This window comes from Sinocyclocheilus anshuiensis, unplaced genomic scaffold (genome assembly GCF_001515605.1).
Source record: "Sinocyclocheilus anshuiensis isolate Anshui unplaced genomic scaffold, SAMN03320099.WGS_v1.1 scaffold987, whole genome shotgun sequence".
Classification (NCBI taxonomy): domain Eukaryota; kingdom Metazoa; phylum Chordata; class Actinopteri; order Cypriniformes; family Cyprinidae; genus Sinocyclocheilus; species Sinocyclocheilus anshuiensis.
Genome location: NW_015542416.1, coordinates 406809 through 430964, shown reverse-complemented (window position 1 = coordinate 430964; position 24156 = coordinate 406809). Strand labels below are relative to the sequence as shown.

The 24156-nt window shown below is 35.7% G+C and overlaps 3 protein-coding genes across 3 annotated transcripts in view; all 3 read right to left on the bottom strand.

The window, feature by feature from the left end:
- Positions 1–1353, bottom strand: part of LOC107693461 (uncharacterized) — a 4381-nt gene extending 3028 nt beyond the window's left edge. The window contains exons 1-2 of the mRNA XM_016492867.1: positions 1305–1353; positions 512–829 (exon numbers count right to left, since the gene is read on the bottom strand). Of these exons, the coding sequence (XP_016348353.1) occupies positions 512–829; positions 1305–1353 (367 nt within the window). The remainder of the gene's footprint in view (positions 1–511; positions 830–1304) is intronic.
- A 1065-nt stretch (positions 1354–2418) lies between these two features.
- On the bottom strand, positions 2419–4171 carry LOC107693460 (uncharacterized). The gene is made up of 8 exons (XM_016492866.1): positions 3847–4171; positions 3405–3738; positions 3232–3323; positions 3085–3143; positions 2917–2991; positions 2762–2836; positions 2592–2666; positions 2419–2475 (listed from the first exon to the last, which is right to left on the bottom strand). Exons 1-8 carry the CDS (start codon positions 4169–4171, stop codon positions 2419–2421), a joined length of 1092 nt encoding a protein of 363 aa, XP_016348352.1.
- Positions 4172–19143: 14972 nt separating this feature from the next.
- Positions 19144–24156, bottom strand: part of LOC107693459 (reversion-inducing cysteine-rich protein with Kazal motifs-like) — a 58797-nt gene continuing 53784 nt past the window's right edge. The window contains exons 17-20 of the mRNA XM_016492865.1: positions 23921–24151; positions 22505–22578; positions 21771–21926; positions 19144–20163 (exon numbers count right to left, since the gene is read on the bottom strand). Coding sequence (XP_016348351.1) covers positions 19960–20163; positions 21771–21926; positions 22505–22578; positions 23921–24151 — 665 coding nt within the window. The 3' untranslated portion in view covers positions 19144–19959. The remainder of the gene's footprint in view (positions 20164–21770; positions 21927–22504; positions 22579–23920; positions 24152–24156) is intronic.

Below are 24156 nucleotides of genomic sequence, written 5' to 3'. Positions count from 1 at the left end.
TCAAAATCCAGCCACATATGTGTTTAGAGCTGTTTAAACACTGCTTGATCTGTGCAGATTTCTCTCCTGATTCAGACCAGAACACTTTTTCACTGGAGGAAGCCTTATTATGGATTACGAACTCATATTTTAGTTAAAAACGTCTTAATGCTGGATTTGTTTCCGCTTTTGTCTTCTCCAGATGTTAACTGATGGACTGGAGTGCTGTGGATTACTTGTGGATTATTGTGATGTTTTTATCAGCTGTTTGGACTCTCATTCTGACGGCACCCATTCACTGCAGAGTATCCATTGCTGAGACACTGATGCAATGCTACATTTCTCCAAACCTGATGAAGAAACAAACTCATCCTGATCTCGGATGGCCTGAAGGTGAGCACATGCTCATTTTTGGCTGAACTATTCCTTTAACAACAATAAGAAAGTTTCTGTGATTTATACTCGTTTTTGTGAGTTTGTACAAATTCAGCTTGGGGTCAGAGAGGTTCAGATAACTGTAAGATGGTCTCACCTGCTGTGACGTTTAAGAAAAACCTCGCCCGTTCATCAAAAGCTGAAGGAATATGAATAGCACACCAGTAATAGCCAGACTCCTGGACGTTATCCATGCGGACGGTGAAGCTGTGACGTGACGCGTCATCTGAGATAAATACAGTTTTGTGATGAAATCTCTGGTCAGGGAACTCCACATAATCACTCAATAGCCAATAGTATCCAGCGCTCAAGTATTTGCATGAAAATGCATATTTCTGATTATATAAACAAGGAATTATGACAGACTGTCCTCTCCGAACAGATATCTGCCTGACCGTAGTAATGTCCTGAGCACCTTCACAAAAGAAATATTGTATATTAAAATAATGAATACATGAATTAATCCAAAAATATGTGGCTTTTTGTGCCATTTTATATATTTTTTAACTTGCACACATATATTTATCAAAAAAAATAAAAATAAATATGAACAAATTTCCAAAATATGAATATACACATATATTAAAATAACAATTTGATCCAAAAAGTCACATTTTTTATCTTTAATAAAATAAAAAATAATAATTAAAAAAAATATTTTTTTTTAAATCCCAGATTTTCAATATAGTCTCAGACTTTTGGACCCTTCTGTTTACTCGTTATTCCAATATCATAATATTGTTGACTTTATAAATTGAGAAGTCTTGCATCTTTGCATAAACACGAAAATCTTAAGGTTATTCATATAAGAAACGATTCATATTTCACAGGACAATAAAGCATGTGTATCTGTAAGTAAACGGTACGGATGCTTGTGTAGTTGGTCTCACCTGAGAGTCTGATGAAGCTGCAGATGAAGAGAAGACGGTTCAGATCCATGGCTGGGTCATTGTGAAGATGTTCGATGGGAACGCATGTGAAATCTGTTCTTTTCTCATCTCTAGTTCCTGTTTTTCTGCCGCTCCAGCCTGACTCACCCTCCAGCACACACTACCACGATTTTGCAAGAGTATTTGTGGATGGTGTGACAAAACTGCTCATTTATTTATAACAGTTTTTCAAGTCAGGTGAAACCAATGTGACAGATTCCCTCTGAAACAACAGCATTAACACTGACAGAGACAAACCGACCGATGGCTTCTTCTCTACAAAGACTTTCCAGTAATCATGAAAAACAAGAAATAAGCACTATGTTTCCACCCACAGTTTTCCACTTCATGAAAACAGACCCTCAGATCTCTGGCACTTGAGCTGGAGCACAGACGGAGACGGAGAAATGAACAGGCCAGACAGAAAGACTGGGTTACATGTCAAAGAAACGCTTCAGCTAAAAATATAACTTCTGTCACTATTTGCTCATGTCTGTATGCATGCTATCTGTTTTGTATTTTAGTATGTCATATACATATACCATATATACTCATATACTTAAATATTACAAAAAAAGTAATTTTTTAAATTGTATTTAACAACTTTTGTTTTCACAAAATGTAACTATTATAAACAGTATTTTTTATTATGTTTCTTTTTTTTTTCTTTTTTGATTTCTTACAGTTTTTAATGTGCTTTCCCGAAGCTCAACTAAACAGCATGGCTCTAGCAACACCACACTTTTAAAAAACAAAGCTTTTTATGCATCGATGGTTCCATGAAGAAACTTTCACCTCAGAGTTCCACACACCTCACACACCTCATCTGAGGATAACCAGCATTCCCCACAACTCAGAGAAAGAAAAATAATCCATTCAGGTCACATTGACCCAGTACATAATATAAGGGTTAAAAAAATCTAATTTCTTCAATCAAAGAGTTGACAGACTGAATAAAACTAATGCTATTCGTTTACTTGAGTTACACACATTTGATAAAAAAAAAAAACTGGACCACTCTCATTAACATAAAGGACAAACAAACATTATGAAAACCCTAAGCCTGTCTATCTGATCATTTCACTTTTCTGACCATAGATGCATATATGTTTTTATTATCTGCTGCAGTCAACTAACACAAGAACACAGACAAAACAAGACAAAAATACAATTAGACTGACATGAACCCATGTTAATGCATTGTAAGAGAGATATAAAATCCCTATAAAAATGAATAACTAAAAGTACCTGAGTTTTTTGCTTAATTCCGTTCATAATTTCATAGAGATCTTCACATGCAACCTCGTCGTATTTCCCATTTCCCTGAAGAAATAAAATGAGTATATGAATAAATGTAATAATAATGACAACAGTTTATAGTGCAAGTGTGTGAAAGCTGGGAATGTGGTAAAAATGACCTGAGTGTTTTGTTTATTTCCAGTCATGATTTCATAGAGATCTTCACATGCAACCTCATTGTTTTTTCCATTTCCCTATAAAGAAATGAGTATATAAATTAATAAAAACAACAGCTGTTTATAGTGCAAGTTTATGAAGATGTGATAAAAAGTACCTGAGTGTCTGGTTTATTTCCAGTCATGAATTCATAGAGATTTCCACACGTAACCTCACTGTTTTTCCCAGTTTCCTATGAAAATAATATTAATACTAATACGTAGTAGTGATGGATTGTGCTCAAAAGCTGACAGTATGGTGAATGTGAGAGCTGTGTTTCACCTACTTTGAGCAGTTGCTGTTTGTTCATGTGATTATGAAGATTTGAGCTTTCAGCTCTTTGTTCTGCGGACACACACACACACACTCTCATGTAATTCTGTACAAATGTTTCATTGCTTTGTCTTACTAATGAAATCATGAAATCACTCACTTCTCTTGTTCCTTGCTTTGACCAGCATCACAGCTCCGCAGACTGTAATAATGGGCAGCATCACTCCCAGAATGAGCAGCCACAGCAACCGCCTGGAAACAAGTCTCACAATAAGAGCCAATGAACGATCTGCTGCTAACGAGTGCTTTGATTAAATGAGCACAATCGCTTACCTGTCTGCACGGAGTGGTGGTGTGCTCTCAGAGGGGTTAGTTGTAAACGGTGTAATATCTAGGGCCTCCATCACAGTAACATGAACAGGCATCTGTGAATCCTCATTAGAGCAGTAGTACCATCCACTGTCCTCTGTCTGCAGCTGCCACAGCGTCACTCTCAGAGCATCACCATCATCACACAACACTGCAGTTCTCTCTAGAGATCCTCCATCGCTCCCAACACAAGATCCCCTGATCGTACACCAGTGTGAAGCGCCATGACAGCGGATGGTGACGTTACCACCCTCATAACCTGACACAGTCTGACTGGAGACACGGAGCCCTGCTTCAGCTAGACATTTGAGAGAAAAGGTCAGAGACAAAGTCATTTACACATTCTGCAATATAAGAAGGTATAGCAGCTGGATGGGTTTATAAATCTGCACAGAATCAGTGATACCTTCTGTAACCTGCAGGTAAAGATGTGTGCCAGCATCGTATCCAGGTAAGGTAACAGCACACCAGTACGTGCCGGAGTCCCTCACTTCTGCTTCTCTCAGTGTCACCGTAAACACATTTTCTGCTTTATTATCCTCAACAGACATTCTGCTGTGTGATACGTAATGACTGAAGATCCAAACACCTCCAGAACTCATGTATTTTGGGTAATTGACATATTTTTGATCATATAAACACGGGATTGTGATCGTTTGCTGTTTTTGTACAGATATTTTACTGACTGTATGGATGTCTTGAGTTCCTGTGAAAGAAACATTTAAATTCATACTTGCATAATTGAAAACAACGTATTGTCTTAAATGGGAACAAATATGTTTTTGTTTTGTTTTTTGATCCAACAAAGAGGTGTGCCCCAAGGATCAATATTGGGACTACTTTTTTTTCTATTTATGTAAATAAAAATAGTCATGTCCAACTGATGACACTGACATATGTGAATTTTTCAAAACTGAGATTTATACATCATCTGAACACTGAATAAATAAGCTGATGTATGGTTTGTTAGGATAGGACAATATTTGGTCGAGATACAACTATCTGAAAATCTGGAATCTGAGGGTGCAAAAAAAATCTAAATATTGAGAAAATCATCTTTAAAGTTGTCCAAATTAAGTTCTTAGCAATGCATATTACAAATCAAAAATTAAGTTTTGATATATTTACAGTAGGAAATTTACAAAATATCTTCATGGAACATGATCTTTACATAATATCCTAATGATTTTTGGCATAAAAGAAAAATCTATCATTTTGACCCATACAATGTATTGTTGGCTATTGCTACAAATATACCCCAGCGACTTAAGACTGCTTTTGTGCTGCAGGGACACATATATGTATCTAAATCTTTTTTTTTTTACAAATTCACTTATCTCTTCAGTGATTTTAATATTTTGCAAGATTGGCTTTTGGATAATAAACTAGTCCTATAGTATGAGTTTTGGTTTACAACAGAAACTTAAATCCAAAGCTGGTTTGTGTGCTGTATCATGTAAAGATGGTCCTTTGCATAAAGTTGACACTATTAAATATATTGGTGTATGACTTGATTCTGAACTTTCCTTTAAACCACATATTAATCATGTTTTGCGTAAAGTTAACTTATTAGTACTTTACATTGATCTCAAAATTGTTTTTCATAAAGTGTTGGTAAGAAACTGGCTTCACAACAACATTTCTGGCTTAAATTATTTTGATGTTGTTTATCAAACTGCTTCAAAATATGATCTTGCTCCACTTAATACGGTTTATAATAGACTTTATAGATTTTTTTGGGATGTTCTTTTTAACTCATCACTTTATAATGTATGATGCATTATAATTGCCTTCTTTGCGAATAAGAAGACATAGTCATTGGCTTCAGTTTATATTTAAATGCATTCATTTTAGTTACTCCAGTTACCTAAAACAATATTTAGTACCTTTCTCTGTAAAGTAGTTAGGCATCCCCCCCCTCCCCCCCAACTGAAAAAAAACAAAAAAAAACAATTGGCAAAAAGTTTAAAACTCCATACTAATTTACTTGTAAATATTAGATCCATTACATCATTCCATTTTATTTGTTTCTATTTGATGTTTATATACAGTTCTATTCACTGATAATTGTGTTTAGTTGGGTATTTATTGGCCATTTTGTCAAATTGGTGCTGTACTTTTGCTAATGTGTGTTGTGTATTAATGCGTTTGTTTGTTTATGTATTGATGTTTGCATTTATGTTGTTGTATGTTGATATTTCGTTGTGATTATCTTACACTGTATGTTGGGAGCCCCTTGAAAACGAGATGGTACATCTCAAGGGGTTACTCCTAATAAACAAACTGAATTGAATTGAACTGAAATGAATAGGAAAAAAATGACTGTTATCAAACGGAGCAATCTTTTGACTTACAGAGACAGTGTTTACACTTTAAAGAGAAATTAATCATCAAGAAAGAATTTACACACAACATAAGCATCAATAAACATTTCATTTTGAAATTAATTTCTTCATTATCAAGGGGACCCGCAGAATTTATCTCAAACCTGACCTGACCACAGCTTCATGTATAACACTTCATTCTAAAAGTGTGCATTTGGACAAAAGGCAAATATCACAAAATCTATAAACCTTACATGCACCAGAACCTGTGCAAAAATACTAGCCTGCTGAACACACATGCATAGCAACAAAATAACCACATATGGATAGACTTACAACACCTTATTTCATTATATGCATAAGCTCATATGAGATCATTTGCATAAGCATACTGCCATCCATGTTATACTACTGCATGAAGAATATTACTGAAGAATGGAATCTGTGCCGAAGCATTTCATGACTAAAAGTCATTAAAAATCCTTCAATCATTCGTCAAATTAATTGTAGATCCTGTGCTGCTTGTTCTTTGTTAAAACATCCAGATACTGTTTCACTAACTGAGAATCCACTCCAACTGATTCACCGTTCATTTTGTGAACCCAACTGGCCAATTCACTGAACAGAACCGACTTAAAAGAATGGATAAATCATGAATGAATCACTGGCATTATGCCATTTTTAACAACTGACAGAAACCGACCATACTGCTGAAATGCTTTCAAAGAAATACGTCTGTGGTCTATCGGGCTGCACACACCATTGCACAGAATATATATGCTAATGAATCATCCAGTGACAAAATAACCAAAATAGAGCCACATGCCTCATTAGATAAAATATCTAATTCTTGACATCTTATTTAAGATGCACCTGTTCGGTTTCAGCTGATAGTAGATAAATGAGACATTAGACCATTAAACATTAACACTGCTAGTCCTATGCAAAGTTGCTGAAAAAATGTTAATACAGTATATACACAATATACAGTCAGAGAAAAGAGCAGAATTGAGTGTTTTTCGTACCTGCAGCGTGTGTGAGGAGGAACATCAGCAGCAGAGTCTCCTTCATCATTGTGGCAGAGTGAGAATGAGCTGATCTTAGTATGACTATATATATTTCACCACTTTCACATTCGCAGCATTTGTGCCACTGCATTTAATATGCAATCATATCATGCACTTTACATCATCTCCACAATGCACGTTATTATAGTTAATATTTTAATGCTGAATGTTAGGTTAATGTAAAAATATAATAGTGCAAGACTATATTCTTGTATTTGATGTGATTTGCATGTGTTGCTGTCTCCTTCCTGTTGTATCGCACACGATAAACCCGCACTAGTGAAGATGCTGCTGATAAAGCTGCGTCTGTGAGAATGGAAACATGTTGAGGCCTCCTGCAGACCTGAAGTGCGCACCATATATGTTATAGTCTATAGTCTTATATCTGTTTATAGATCAAACAGATCTATAGCTGACACTGGCTTTCTGTGAGGTTGAAATATTTAGCCACAACACTTCAGGGGGAAATCTCTTTTTATATACATGTTCCAGTGATAAAAAATGTATTGTGATGTATAGCCATAAACTCTAGCACAAAAGCAGTTTCTTGTCCTGTCTTTGTTCCTCATGCTACTTTCACTCCAGCATCAGGTCTGTTCAGCCAGAAAATGATCTACAGCTGCTCTTTAACAGAGGCTTCACACACCATTCATCTGAACTCTTATTATCAAGTTTTCCTCTTTCATAACTAACTCAAAATCTTTCAAATGTACACAAGTGGTCCTTCACCTCAGCTGACTCTCGAGGGAGCCTGTAATGAGGTCTTGGTAGTATTTTCCAGACTGTATTAACTTGGTTTCATCTCAAAGGCCCAGCACTCGACTAGCCTCTCTACTGGTCGCTCTATTGCCGTCTGTGGTGGCATTTTCTTTAAGAACTATATGTTCACTTCCTTTTTTGGCCGTGGCATCTCACTACAGTTAACCCACTTACGGTGTGTTCATGAAGCAATCGGGCAGACTGATCTAAAAATGAAATGCAATCGACCAAACAGGAAGATGACTTTTAAAAACACCAGTGCAAAAGCACCCATGTAAACGGTACATTTACAAGATAGAAAGTGTTCTGAAACAGCAAAGTTGAAATACATATACAGATATAGATAGTATTTTATTAACATTTTAACATGCAATATTTCTTATTAAATAAGAAATAACATGCAATATTTCTTATTTCTTATTAATAGACATTCTTATGTAGCTACTCATTAGAAACATACGTTTTCAAAAATAAACATGCTAATTTCTCTTTATTTAATCATTATTTCAGTCCAGTGATGAGTTCAATGATGAGTCAGTCTAGAAAAGCAGAGACAATATGTTGATATGATGCTGGTTCTATGATATAGGAAACAATATTTAATTTTTAAGAGGAATGAAAACGAGGCTGTGAGGGACCTTTACGGACCATGCGCTGCTGTCAAGTCTGTAGTCTGTCCCTCGCAGCCTCACTTTCATCCATGAGAGATTCAATATGGCATCTAACCTGACTAAGATCTGATTCAAAAGTTGGTTTCAAGAGTAAATAGTGATAGAGATTTCCTAGTGAGACTGTGGAGTAAATCACTTCATCATCTCTGGGAGCTGCCTGTAGCTAACGTTAAATACAAGCCTGGTCACATGCACTGAAAATCCAAGTAAACAATTCATATTATGCAGGAATGAGACCAAGGATAACCCAATAGAACAAAAGTAATGCAGATTCCTGTGCTTTGTGTCTGTGTGCTATCTTACTCTTCTCTTTGTTTAAAAGCAGCTTTGAAGGACAGTACCTGTGCCAGCTGTCCTTCACATATCTCAGTCTGTGACTGCTGTAAAGCAACAAAAATGTTATTAAGCACATACACATCCTTGAGCATCCTTAACCAGAACCAACATACGCCAGACATCACTCTTTAGGACATATAGAAGAAGGCAGTAAATTATTTGAATATAAGTTTTGGTGAGATATAATAAGAACTCGCTCTGTTGAATTGATAATTTCACATGAATTGTATTGAATTAGTAATGTATACATATTAATTGGCTGAATTACTTACTGGTTTTGCACAGCTTGATCGCAATCCCTGCACTACAGCTCACTATCACGGTTAACACAATGATCAGCCAAAATAATGACTTTTTTTGACTTTTAAACTTTTTATTTCAGCTCATCACCAAAGCAAAAACGCAACAAAATTACTAAAAAAATTAAATTCATTTAAATGAGAACAAATTTAAAATATAGCTGCAAGCAGCAATTAAGGGGCCAAGCACTACAGAAGCAAGCAAGGCAGCAAGAACCAGACCGACTGTAGCAATGAGTAACTAAAACCATTTTAAGAAGGTTTTAGTCAAAATGGCTGAACAATCATAAATAGGCAAGGCAAGGCAAGTTTATTTATATAGCACATTTCATACACAATGGTAATTCAAAGTGCTTTACATAAAAGGAAGTAAAATAATCATAAAAATAATCACAACAATAAAACAAGGAATTTAAAAATGTTTAAAATGATTTAAAACTTTATTTAAAATGAATTTAAAAGACTTCAAAATAGGAAATGATTATCTATAAAATATAGTGCAATCAGTTTGGACATCGCACAGTGCTCATTCAGTAAATGCACAGCTAACGATTTGGTTCTTTCTCATTATTTGACTTAGTGGGAGCATATACAGGCTAAACAAGAGCGGTGCAAGAATTGAGCCTTTTGGGACTCCGCATGTCATGGACGTCCACTTAGACTTGTGCTCTCCTATACTCACATAATAACCTCTCCCTTCTAAGTATGACCTGAACCATTTGATTACCATCCCAGAAAGCCTGACCCTAGTAGTATGTTATGATCGACCGTGTGAAACGCAGCACTGAGATCTAGTAGTACCAGCACTGATATTTTGCCAGAATCAGAATTAAAGCGAATATCATTTATTATCTTAATGAGTGCATTGCAAACTCATTGCATTTGCTGTCGGAGAGCATTTCACTGGCAATCTGACTTGGGGGGTTTGTCAGTCTCTCAACAGTAGCAAAAACAGTGCGAGTGTTATTTATGTTACTGTTTATAAGGTTTGAGAAGAAGGTCTGTCTAGCTGTGGCTAGTTCCACATTGAAAGCATGAAGGCTGTATTTATAGATGCTAGTATAGTGAATTTCAAGTTTTGTCTTCCGCCACATCCGCTCAGCTTTTCTGCATTGTCTTTTTATACTCTGAACTGCTGTTGATTTCCTCCAAGGTGATTTCTGTCTGCCAGTCTTCTTACTGACTTTCACAGGAGCAATGTCATCAATAACATTCTTAATGTTTGAGTTAAAGGAATCAAGGAGAAGATCAACAGAGTCTGCAGAAATGCTTGATGATAAATACAACCACAAGTAATATTATTTAATGGCTTATCAGTTTTTGGCCAATAGGTGGCGCTGTTACCAAATCTATGGGGTGTATTCTGTGTGAGGTGACAATAGCACATACAAAGCTTGGTGTCAATATGTCAAAGCTTTGCAGAGATACAGTCTCAGAGTCTCAGATACAGTTTGGCATCATTCCAGCAAATTCGTTGATGTGTTAAACGAAAACCGGTTCGTATGTTAACACGAAATCCATAACTTTTTGCCAGCATGGTCTGAAGATGATCTGAGCCAAATTTGGTGAAAATTGGACCAACGATCTAGAAGGAGTTCGAAAAAGTAGGTTTTCAACATAAATTGAAATGGCGGACAGGAAGGTAAAATTGGTATCTATGTTCTCGGCATGACCCAAGGAATGTATTGAGATCGGTTTTATTACAATAGCCCAATTTATTCGAACGTTATTAGCATTTTTGGAAATTTCTTTATAACTTTTGGCAAAACAGTTGTGGAAATATAGCCTCACATCCATTTTTGCGTGCTCTTCGGCAAATTAATTAATGTATTATTCGAGAACGGTTTGAATAATCAACTTGAATTCCATAACTTTTTGCCAGCATGGTCTGAAGATGATATGAGCCAATTTTGATTAAAATCAGACAAACCGTCTAGGACGAGTTTGAAAAAGTAGTTTTTTTTAACTTTTAAAAATAGCTAAAAATCTTGGCCTTATGAATTTTACATTTTGGTGTCCAGTCAACTCGGCATGAGCCAAGGATTCAGAGGAAAAATAATTTTCCTTCTAGACCTTGTGGTTCAAAAGTTATTAGCATAAACATGAGTGAAACTTTGGACAAGTGGTGGCACTACAGAGTTTGAGTTAGAGACTCCAAACTTGCTATGGTTAATGTTGAGACTGTCCTGTGTGCCAAATTTCATAACTTTCCCGCAAGCAGTTCTATGGGTGAAGAAGAAGAAGAAGAACAGCAACGGATGCAATAGGTGTCTACACACCTTCAGTGCTTGGCCCCCAAATATTAATAGAAGGGTCATTCTACAGAAACGTCCACTTTTGATATGGCAAGATGTCTTAAAATCTATTTCTTTTTTAACATTTAAACTTAGACCACATTATTATATTACCTTTTGACTTTATGAATACATTACATTAATTACATTAAATATAAAATAGTGTTTAATTTTTCTAATAATGTAAATTACTAAATATACAGCATATATTGCTTTTGTGGATTGAGTCATCACTTCTAGCTAGTTAGCTAGAAGCTAACTAGTTAGCTAGTAGCTAGTTAGGTTTGAGGGAGCATAAGGGAACACAAAACACTGTATAAAACATATCTATAAATAATACAGTTCTGATCGTTTCTGATCATATGTGTTCAGATCATTTTTGGATCATTTGTTGTTAAAATGTGAATATTAAGATCCTGGTGAGTGTAAATGAATAGAGGTAACAACTAGGCTAATTGTTTTATTTGTTCATTTAACTGTTTTTGAAAGTTACCGTGTTACAGATTCACAGCAGACATACTGTTCTGAGATTAGAGAAAACAGATCATTTTGTGTTCCAATGATACATCAAAAACTTAAATGTGAATCTTGAAAAAAAGCTTTATAAACAATAACATCCTGTTTGTTGTGTTTGTTATAATACAGTAATCGATTGATTCAATGTTTTTTAAAATGACTACAAATTCAGGTTTTCTTCACAACCGTCAGGTCTGTCACCGCCGTCAGATGAATATTTTGATATTTCATTATGATATTTTAGATTTCTAGGACGAGTTTGAAAAAGTAGTTTTTTTTAACTTTTAAAAATAGCTAAAAATCTTGGCCTTATGAATTTTACATTTTGGTGTCCAGTCAACTCGGCATGAGCCAAGGATTCAGAGGAAAAATAATTTTCCTTCTAGACCTTGTGGTTCAAAAGTTATTAGCATAAACATGAGTGAAACTTTGGACAAGTGGTGGCACTACAGAGTTTGAGTTAGAGACTCCAAACTTGCTATGGTTAATGTTGAGACTGTCCTGTGTGCCAAATTTCATAACTTTCCCGCAAGCAGTTCTATGGGTGAAGAAGAAGAAGAAGAACAGCAACGGATGCAATAGGTGTCTACACACCTTCAGTGCTTGGCCCCCAAATATTAATAGAAGGGTCATTCTACAGAAACGTCCACTTTTGATATGGCAAGATGTCTTAAAATCTATTTCTTTTTTAACATTTAAACTTAGACCACATTATTATATTACCTTTTGACTTTATGAATACATTACATTAATTACATTAAATATAAAATAGTGTTTAATTTTTCTAATAATGTAAATTACTAAATATACAGCATATATTGCTTTTGTGGATTGAGTCATCACTTCTAGCTAGTTAGCTAGAAGCTAACTAGTTAGCTAGTAGCTAGTTAGGTTTGAGGGAGCATAAGGGAACACAAAACACTGTATAAAACATATCTATAAATAATACAGTTCTGATCGTTTCTGATCATATGTGTTCAGATCATTTTTGGATCATTTGTTGTTAAAATGTGAATATTAAGATCCTGGTGAGTGTAAATGAATAGAGGTAACAACTAGGCTAATTGTTTTATTTGTTCATTTAACTGTTTTTGAAAGTTACCGTGTTACAGATTCACAGCAGACATACTGTTCTGAGATTAGAGAAAACAGATCATTTTGTGTTCCAATGATACATCAAAAACTTAAATGTGAATCTTGAAAAAAAGCTTTATAAACAATAACATCCTGTTTGTTGTGTTTGTTATAATACAGTAATCGATTGATTCAATGTATTTAAAATGACTACAAATTCAGGTTTTCTTCACAACCGTCAGGTCTGTCACCTCTGTCAGATTAATATTTTGATATTTCATTATGATATTTTAGATTTGTTGAGGAATTGTTGGTCGCATGTGAAAGTGTAATCTGTCTGCTAACATGACAATGTGTTTTGACATGTTAAAAACATCTCGATTGCTGTTAAAGATAAAGATAAAATTATATTACACAGTCCAAGGTAAAAACAACATTTTGATAAAAAAAGAGAAAAGTTGTTTGGTTGCATCAAAGCATAGCTCAGTAGCTTAGTACATGTAAGATACAAAAATTAAGTTTAATTTGTCTGAGCACAAGGTTTTATTTTTTCAATATTTCGCCGTTTTGTCCCACTTCTCAAGAATCAGTGTTAGACATGTTGAAAAAAACACTAACTCAAACATTCTGAGATAATATAAATGATTTTAATGGTCAAACTATACCATAAGACACTGTACAAACACATTCATGACGCCAAATGTAGATGACTTCACTGATTATTTTAAAGCAATTTCACACTACATTTACATTTATATTTATTCATTTAACAGGGTTCAAAGATATGACCGAGCATATTCTTTGTATACAGCTCTCCTACAAAGGAAGTCCTGGTTAGCGTTAAAGCAACACAAAGGATGTTCAGACCAAGAGCTGTTTGAATTACACAGATTAGATCATTAAAATCACAACTGCACTGAAAAACACTTGGTGTAGATGCAGTTTTCACTCAGAAATTTCTTTTAAATAATTTCATCAACAATTACAAAGAAACACCATATAACACATTAAATTTAACATGAACTACAAATATATATATATAAACATACTGTATGTGTGTGTATTTTTCTTCAATGTTAAAACAGGATAAGGTTTAGTTTCTTGTGCCACTAAGATGTTGTGCACAAATTGTTCTTTTAAACCGACTGATTCACAGTAAACAGTCTCACAGTCTTTTTTTGGCACACTAAGCTATAATGACTTCAGAAGACTGGAATGTTTACAGGGAATGTATGGAATACTTTATGAGCTCCTTTAATGTTCCAGTATGAACTGGGTGGTAAATTCTTAATTCGTGTCACACAGAAAAATAAACAGGTTTGGAACAAAATGAGAGTAAATAATGACAGAATCTTTCTTTTGGAGGTCTGAGGTTTTCCTTTAAACCACTGTATAAGTAATAGCACCTTATTTTAATCAATACACCATAAACTTGTACTTAAGATTTCTTAAACGTTCATCTACAGGGGCATTAGTCATAAAGGGAACAATAACAGCATTTGACATAAAGGATGAACATGAGTTTTGGTGTGAAGCAAGGGGTGTGTTAGGTGTAAAATCAGTAGTGGTCATGGCATGATCATGGGAACGTTCAGTTGGACTGTTTGCATTACCACAGCTCACCACTTAATGCTTGTGGTCACTGAACTTCCTTCACAATGTGTTTTACACAAATGCATTGCTCCCGCGCTAATTTTTTCTCATTTATGCATTGTGACAATGATGCACGCTCCTCTGCAAACCTCATATTTCAATGCATTTCATTAACATGTAAGTCTGCCTCATCCTGTCAAGGTTAATGGAGAAAATCCTAGCAGGCTGCTGAGGGCTGTAGATGGGTAATTTCAGGCGCTGTGATAAGATTCCCATCATGTGTGGATCACCAAAGCCTGCTGAGATTCAATAAGACAGGACTGCATCATAATTTTAGCTCATTTTTAATTGCACGTTTGCAGCCAAGCTTGTGTGAACAACTGCACTTTTTTCAAGAACAGTAGCTTCAGAAGTGTCCTACAGAGAAACTGTGCATCTGTATTTCCTTGAGCATTTATTTTGCACACCAGACCTGCATGATTGGTATGTTTCTCTAGTGTTTTAGACCAGCGTATTAAAGACATACGGCATGTCCTCCAGCACCTGTGCATGCTCCCCAGTGACGTCTGAAGGAGGATGATGAAAGATCGCAGATGTTTGTGCAAAGGATGGTAATTCAGTCCTGAGTAAAGGCGACACCGAGCTGCAGACTTAATAAGATCTCACACACTTTTGTCCTGAAGCGCTTAGCCGTCTGTTCCAGAGAGCTGTCTTTCTTCCTGATGTATAGAGTTCTGTAGCCCTGACGTCAAAACCTGAAAACTAATTCAACACTGGTTCCCTCGAGAATTTCCTACGGGTTTTAATAATGGGGATTTTCAACTCATGACTCAAACAAGGTCATAAAATGACAATACTCAGGGTTTCTGCAGGCTTTAAGAAGGTAAACGTAAGGCTTTTTAAAGAGCTTTTAAGACCAAGTAAAGGAAATTTAAGAATAATCTGAATAATATAAAACAGGGAATAAAAGGGAACAAAATATGTCAGTATGATGTCTATGAATGTAAACGTCTCGGGAACACAACGAGTTGAATTCGCAATAGAGCCCGACCGATATGGGTTTTTTGGGGCCGATACCGATATTAGGGAATAGAAAAAAGCCGATACCGATATCTCGTTCGAGAGGGTTCCTCGAGCTGAAGAGATCCCCCGAATTTGGTGCGGATTCGCCGCGCCGTTATGGAGCTATGGCCGTTCAAAGTTTCAATGGTTCTTCTTCTTCTTCTTCTGATGTTTAATGGCGGTTGGCAAACCAGCTTTTCAGATTTATATTTAAAGTGAGGAATATACATGGCAGCACTTGTACGCCCAGTTTCTGGGTCTTTAGAACCATCTGTATACATTTGTAAAAATTGAAAGTAATGACGATCTAAATACTGCTGCACTATTGTCTCTTTCGGAACATATTTCTTGTTTTCGTTTATTAAATGTTTTAGTCCTACTGCAGCTTTTTGCTGCTTCTTGTCATGACACAACAACAGTAATCTGCCATCTCTCACCCTCTTTGCAATATCAATCTTGCCAACCGCTTCTTTCAGAGCTTTAGTTATGTTAATTGGGTTCAACACATTAGCCGATTCCGCAAGAAATTTAAGCATTACCTTGTACTCCTCTTTCGGTCTACTAACCTGTTTCCTTTCTCTTTCACTATCTGATCCAGATGTTTGATCCCTCATTTTTTTCCTTTTACGATTTTCCACTAAAGTCCAATTACTATTTTCAGTACTTTCTAATTCCCCGCCATCCATTCCATCCGTCTCCGGATCACGTCCTGAATCTACGCAACTTCCTTCCATCACCACCTCAGTCACACCCCAGTGTTCAACACTATAAATGAAACAGTTTCAATGGTTTTCCATTGACTTGAGCTTTAAAGCGTTTCATCCAGGTCGCCAGTAGCAAACAATGGAGTGCGCTCTGCTGGACAAACTAAGTAATTACACCATTTCAAGCATTTTATCTGCATTATATGTTCTGTAAAAAAAAAATTCATATCGGCGCCATATTCGCCAATACCGATATATCGGCGACAGGCTCATATCGGCCGATAATATCGGCAAAACGATATATCGGTCAGGCTCTAATTCGCAACACTTCAAAGATTAAAAACACAACTTCCATCAGATCTCCATAGCTCAAGGATTGAATACTGTGTTCCCAACCACTGGAATATGGAAATAAATAATCATAACTTTCACTGTACCTGCTAAATGTGCTGTTCATCTCCAGTATTTGTTCTTGTTTTCCAGCACAAATGCCTAAAGATACATTTACTGGAGAAGAAAAATGACTTAAGATAAGAAGTCTTGTTTCTGAGAAAGTGATCAAAATCATTAAAACAAGCACAGATATCTGCCAATGGGCTCAGAAAAAATCTACTTAATTCAAAGGGAAGATGAGGTGTTGACAGATGTGTGTTCTTGTTTTAAGCATAAATGTACAGTACGGTACAGTATCTTGATTTAAGGATATTATATATTTGTTTAGGAAAACAAACCGAAAAGACTGACAAAAACTTTTATTTTCAGTGCATGCAACATTGAATGCCACAACTTTATGATTTTAAGACTTTTATGCTCTGATTTAAGACCTTATGTTACCTTGTGGTCATCTGATGAAAGGTTTGTCTTAGTGTTTTGGTCAAGCAAACCCATTTCATATCACATAATGCAATCAAAGAAAATGGTAGGACTATAAAAAAATTATTTGAAGTCAATATGATTTTTTATTAAGTAAATATGAATTCTGTCATCTGTCGTTCCAAACCCATATGACTTTCTTTCTTCTGTGGAACATGAAAGAACATATTTTTACATTTTAATAAGGATGTCATTGTTTAGTTCTTTGGGGTTATATTTTTTATACATTCTTTATTAATAAAACTAAAAGAAAAGTTGTATTTATGATACTGATCTCCTGAAGCTGCACAGAAAGAGAGAGAGCGTGATCTGACAGATTCATCTGATCTCATGAAAGTCTGTGTGCAGCGTGGCATTATGGGTTCTCTAGAAAACACAGGCTTTGATGAGCGATCACCGTGTTCTAGGTCAGTTACTAAAAGCGCTGGTCTCCTCGTTCTGTGCGTCAGAACAATCTAAAGTGAGCAATCGCCGGGTTCAGGCCCTGATGAACTTATTCAACTTCTCTGGGACTTGCAATGACTTCAGGAAAACATAAAGCTGCTACTGAGAAGTTCACTGGTGCTTCTTATTTGATCTGTGCAACGCAGTTTACACAGTATTACCCAGACCTACCTTGATCTTTTGAAACAGGTTAATGTAATATGTACACAACTCAAAACTTCCTTTGCAGACCTAAAGAGCCTTTACTGAAACTAGCTGCAAAACAACCGGTCTAAATCTGTCAGCATGCGGTGACATCGGGCCTGTCCCCACACTCACACTTGTGGTCTCTGCACTTGACCACTTGTCTGCTTGCATGATGCATTTCCTGTATTTGGCCCAAGTGTTCAAGTGGACGTGAAGACCGCAAGTGTGTATGACTTTCGACTGTGCAATGGGACACACTTGAAACATAGTGTTGTAAAAGTCTAAGTAAAGTTTTTACTTTTTGCACGTTTAATTCTTTGCACTTTAAACCTCCAAACTGTTGTTTGATTGTCTCTATGAATGACAGTTTAATTGTGGTGCTTTTTAATTAATAAACATTTCACAAAGAGTGTGCATTAAGGACACTCAAGTGGCCGAGACCGCTAGTGTGGTTATTGGTGGACAAGCCCATTAATACACCATATTTAATTCAACACGGATGAAAACAAGAAACAGGCGCTGTACTTCAGTCCCTCACAGCCTCATTTAAATTCCTGCCAGAAAATAAACAATTTCATATTCAACTTAAATATGAAATTAAACAAACATACACGCTACTCTGACCAACATCTATTAGCCAAGCCACAGTTACCAACAAAGGAGGAAGAAAAGTTTCATTTTAAACCACACTCTAAAAAATGCTGGGTTGTTTCAACCCAACATTGGGTCAAATATGGACTAACCCAACCGTTGGGTTAAATTTTTACATTAAATTTTTAACCCAAAAGTTGGGTTAGTCCATATTTGACCCAAAGTTGGGTTGAAACAACCCAGCATTTTTTAGAGTGCAGTGAACACACGATTGCTTTAAAACAACAGTTCAATAAACAAAGTTAATATCAAGTAACTTACGTGCTAGACACAATATTCCAAGTTATACTTTGTCTGGTTTGTCAATTGAAATGGTTCCAAACAAAGTCCAAACAGCGCCAACATTGTCACTGGTGTTTTGTTCCTGAATGAATCGGTGTTTTGAACGAATCGATCGAGTAAACGATTCAAATGACTCACTCATAAAGACGTCACGTCGCCACCTACTGGTGATGTGATGAATGACTCACTGAAATCCCCACAAAATACACTGTAACAAACGAACAATGAACAAACACAAGACAGGAGAGAGAAGTGGAAAGTCCAGCGCTGTTTGTCTGTGGTTATATCAGCTTTATTGTTTGGTGCAATAAAACTTTCAAAGTGGACCAAAAGCTCTTGTAGATAGGTGATATAACTGGAACATCTAATGTGTGCCTTTATTTATAGAAATATTGTTAAAAGAGACGAATGATTTTGTAAATAATTTTGCCTCATGTTAATTAGACAGTAATATATAATCATGTCTGACAATTTAACAAATGTATTTTCAAAATCACTCACACACAAATTTGTGGAAACTGTGATACATTTTATTTTTCAGGATTCACAGATGAATAGAAAGTTCAAAAGAACAGCATTTATTTGAAATAGAACTCACTTTTGGTCCATTTAATGCATAATGGATACAATTAATTTCTTTCAAAAATGTCTTACTGGCTCCAATTTTTTTGTATGATTGTGTACATGGTTGAATTTTTTGATTATCTAGAAACTGTACAACAGAGTCTCAACAATAACATCGACTAGAGCATTCTGATGAAATCCTTCCGCAATATGATCACATTTATTATTATCATATAAAAATATACATGGGAAGTGTTCCACACAGAGACAGACAGACAGACAGGAGTCCCATCATGCTACACAGCTGCCAAAGCCAAATAATACTGTCAGGATCGGAGCATCAACACAACACTTCCACACACTCGCTCAAAACACGGCGGGACTGTCAATCATGCAGCTACATTGTGACGTCATCATCGAAGAATAGAACACTTTGCTTCTCTTTTCAACATAAAGGTTTGTTTTTGCAATACTTCATCATATGTAAAAAAAAAAAAAAAAAAAAAAAATCTATACACATACATTTATATAGATATATATATATTTATAAATTTATAAGCAAGGCATATTGTGTTCACCACTTCACGGATGAGCAGTATGATTGTCATATTTGTTTACATGGCTGGGTTCCTCGTTTTGTAATTTTTAAAAACTGATTGACATTAGAGGAACAATAAAATATTTCAAACACTATATCATACTTAAAAAAACAACAACAACAGGCTGTTTTTACAAAGGTACAAAAGTGTTGGAAAGCTCAGTGAGATCTGTCCTTCATACTGAGAGAAGAGTCTGGAGTGTGATTGCTGGTCGGTGGAGGTCAGAGGTCAGAGGTCAGAGACAGGAGGAGGGAGGAGAAGACACAGAGGGAGAGGGAGAGCGGAGGCAGCGCGGCGGAGCTGATGGTGGACAGCTGGAGCTCGGAGCGGAGGAAGGCAGACAGAGGCACCTGGGACACCAGCGTCGGGCTGGCCGAGTTTATGAGCGAGTCGATCTTCTCTGCCTCTTTACTGCAGGCTTCGATCTGCACAGGAGAGCACAGCACACGCTTCAGCACCGCCACAAATAGGCCATTCAGTCCTTGCAGACAGCTTTAATATATTTAGGCAAATCTGAGGAGCATCTGGAGCGTATGATGCAACCGCAGGAAAGCCTCCTCCACACGCTCCCGTCTACACTCACAGTTAGCCTGGGAACACAGACGCTGAGTGCTTTCATTCACACTACACTGGCTATCATTAAAAACCGCTTCATGGGAAAATAAAGTCTATGATATTAGTATGAGTGAATCATCTAGATAAAAGAATCATCTTTTCACTAGGGCTGTCTGATACATTTTTACTGTATAGAATATCGGTCAAATTATTTATAAAATGTATATATTTATGACATTTATTGTTATAGGTGATTATTAAATATTTAACTGTTATGTATTAAATATTAAATATAAATGTTTTTTTTTAGCAATTTTTACCTCTGTCAACATTCACTTAGTTAATCTCTAAAACACTAATAGTTTAATAACGCTGTTAAACGTAAATCTCATTTAATCCAAATTATTCTGTTTTTCATATTGTGCGTTATATTGTTGAGACGCCTAAATTCACTTTTTAACTGACTGATTTTAGATTAGAATTTTTAGTTTTAACTTCTTTATCAACTTAATATATAATGAAATTATTAAAACAATGAATTAATTAATTTACTTAGACAAAGTAAATAGAATCAGCCATTTACTGGATGTCGGCCATAATTCTCATTGTATTGTTTTGAATTTTTAAAATAATTTAAACTTATTTATTAACTTAATATATGAATAATTTTAAAAATAATATTAACTTATTTATTAACTTAATTTATAATTAAATTACTTAATTAAACTGTTATTTTTTTATTTTGACAAAATGCTACAGAATCAGCCATTTACTGGTTGTCGGCCATAAGCTTCATTATATTTTAAGATTTGAATTTTAAAAATAATTGTAACTTTTTATTAAAGTAATATACTATTAACTTATTAAATTATTAATACATTCTATTCTATATTCTGACAAAACGCTACAAATCAGCCATTTAAGGGTTATCGGCCGGCCACACCATGAAAATAACATCCCTAATTTTCACGTTCATAGTAAACACAGCAGGTTCAGATGGAGATGAGTTATTTTATGTTTTATTAATATTAGTGCATATTCCTGGATATTGATTGGTTTACATAGAAGCTAACTATGAACCTCTTAGCACATGTCGGCCATAAGCTTCATTATATTTTAAGATTTGAATTTTAAAAATAATTGTAACTTTTTATTAAAGTAATATACTATTAAATTATGAAATTATTAATACATTCTATTCTATATTCTGACAAAACGCTACAAATCAGCCATTTAAGGGTTATCGGCCACACCATGAAAATAACATCCCTAATTTTCACGTTCATAGTAAACAGCAGGTTCAGATGGAGATGAGTTATTTTATGTTTTATTAATATTAGTGCATATTCCTGGATATTGATTGGTTTACATAGACGCTAACTATGAACCTCTTAGCACAAGCTCTCATACTGCATCACGTGTGATTGATAATTACTACGCTGTATTTTACTGTACTGTATGTTTGATGAAGACACACCTGCAGCGGAGTGGGCTGCTGATCGACAGGCACGATGAGGAAGATGAGCTCAGAGTCAATGCTCAGATAACCGAAGATGTCACACTGAGGAACAGAGATATGCAGCCGCAAGATCTTCAGGATGTCATGAACCGTCACCGGCTGATTCCGGTTCAGCTGAAACACACGCGCACGCACACGCACACGCACACACACACACAGATACACACACAGATACACACACACACATACCCACACACACACACACACACACACACACACACAATATGCATTCATCTCACAGCACATATACACCTTTCCTCAACAAGCTGCGTAATTTAATAGTAACGGTGGAGATCGCAACATTGTATTCATTAGTACAGCATCGGCAAACGTTATTGAGCGTAACTGCTGCATTTATGAAATACAACATCTGTGACATTAGATTTTATTAAATGTTTTTGGAGGGAGGCCAGACCTCATATAGAAACATTCACTGTTAATAGTTCATAAAAGCACTGTTTCCAAACACACTAATCTGCTCAGAGATCTGGAGTGGCTGATGTAAGGCATGCTGTTCTGGAGAAACATGATCATATAGGAATAGTCAGCTGGTGCATTTATGCTATTAAATGATCCACACTGCCTCCTGCTGGCTGCCTGATCTCAATGCGCTTGGCCAAAATCACAGGACACTTTAAACATGACCAGCTCTCAGCTCTGTGCAATGCAGAATGAGAAGATGAAACATTTACCTTAGCGAAGCTGTTCATCTGTGCTTTATTCCAGAGGATCTGCAGCATTCCCGCACACACCGGACAGCAGGCACCTGCACACATTCACAGCAGTTTATCTCGATTAGTTTTACACAAATGATATCCCTCATAGATAGCCCTGAAAATCACTATATCCTCCTAATAGTTCATTCTGAGTGCTTCTCAACCAGGGGGCCGCAGGGTGACTCAAAGTATTTCAATTATTAACATTTTAAAATAATCTAATCATAACACTAACATAAAATACTAAAAAACAAAACAAAACATAAAATCAAGATATAAACTGAAATACTCCCTAATATCAGCGCTCCGACTTTTTGTTAATAAAAATGTTTAAGAACAAGCATCTTTGTCTTAAGTACAACAGAAATGCTGGAAATATCTTATTATACGGGAGCACCTTCAGATATTGTGTTGAACAGCAGAGGGCCTTTGACTCAAACAGTTTGACAACAATTGTTAAGAGTGAAGTGTGTGGTGGGAAACTGTAATTGCAACTTTTTTTTATCTAACTATTCAGATTATTTCCTGAGATATGAACTCAAAACTGAGAGATATGAACAGAACTGAGATATAAACTCATAATTCAGTTATCTCGAGATATAAATGAGATGTAAACTCAGAATTATAAGATTTACACTCAAAATTATGAGATATAAACTCAAAATTGAGATATAGACTCAGAATTGAGATATAAACTCAGAATTGAGATATAAACTCAGAATTCAGATATAAACTCAGAATTATAAGATATAAACTCAAAATTGAGATATCAACTCAGAATTGAGATACAAACTCAGAATACGCAGAATTGAGATATAAACTCAGAATTATAAGATATCAACTCAAAATTATGAGATATCAACTCAGAATTATAAGATATAAACTCAAAATTATGAGATATAAACTCAAAATTATGAGATATAAACTCAGAATTATAAGATATAAACTCAAAATTATGAGGAGATATAACTAAGAATTATAAGATATATGAGATATAACTCAGAATTATAAGATATAAACTCAAAATTACGAGATATAAACTCAAAATTGTGAGATATAAACTCAGAATTGAGATATAGACTCAGAATTGAGATATCAACTCAGAATTGAGATATACAGTAAACTCAGAATTGAGATATAACTCAGAATTATAAGATATAAACTCAAAATGATGAGATATAAACTCAGAATTGAGATATAAACTCAGAATTATAAGATATAAACTCAAAATTATGAGATATCAACTCAGAATTGAGATACAAACTCAGAATTGAGATACAAACTCAGAATTATGAGATATAAACTCAGAACTGAGATATAGACTCTGAATTATGAGATATAGACTCTGAGTTTCCTCCTGTATGTTTCTCTGGGCGGTGGAGCGGCTCTCACCGAGCGGTGTGACGGGGTTGCAGGCTTGGCTGGAGAGCGGAGGGCAGGGAACAGCGTTGCAGCCCGAGTCTGACGTGAACTCTGACAGGACACCGACCGCATGACAGCGGCCCTGATAGTCCACAGCCACACGGTCCGAGAACGCTTCACACACCGTACTGTAGGTCTCCCCGTTATGACCACACACCTCTCTGGGCTTCCTGCAGGCATCCTGAGCACGCACACGCACACGCACA

What these genes read in the sequence shown, in the direction of transcription:
- LOC107693460 (XM_016492866.1), bottom strand. Translation starts at nt 4,171, where the DNA reads ATGAATTTAAATGTTTCTTTCACAGGAACTCAAGACATCCATACAGTC. An exon ending in ACAAACAGCAACTGCTCAAA is followed by an intron (nt 2,992 to 3,084) that starts GTAGGTGAAACA and finishes TTATTTTCATAG; the next exon opens with GAAACTGGGAAAAACAGTGA. An exon ending in GAAATAAACAAAACACTCAG is followed by an intron (nt 2,667 to 2,761) that starts GTCATTTTTACC and finishes TTATTTCTTCAG; the next exon opens with GGAAATGGGAAATACGACGA.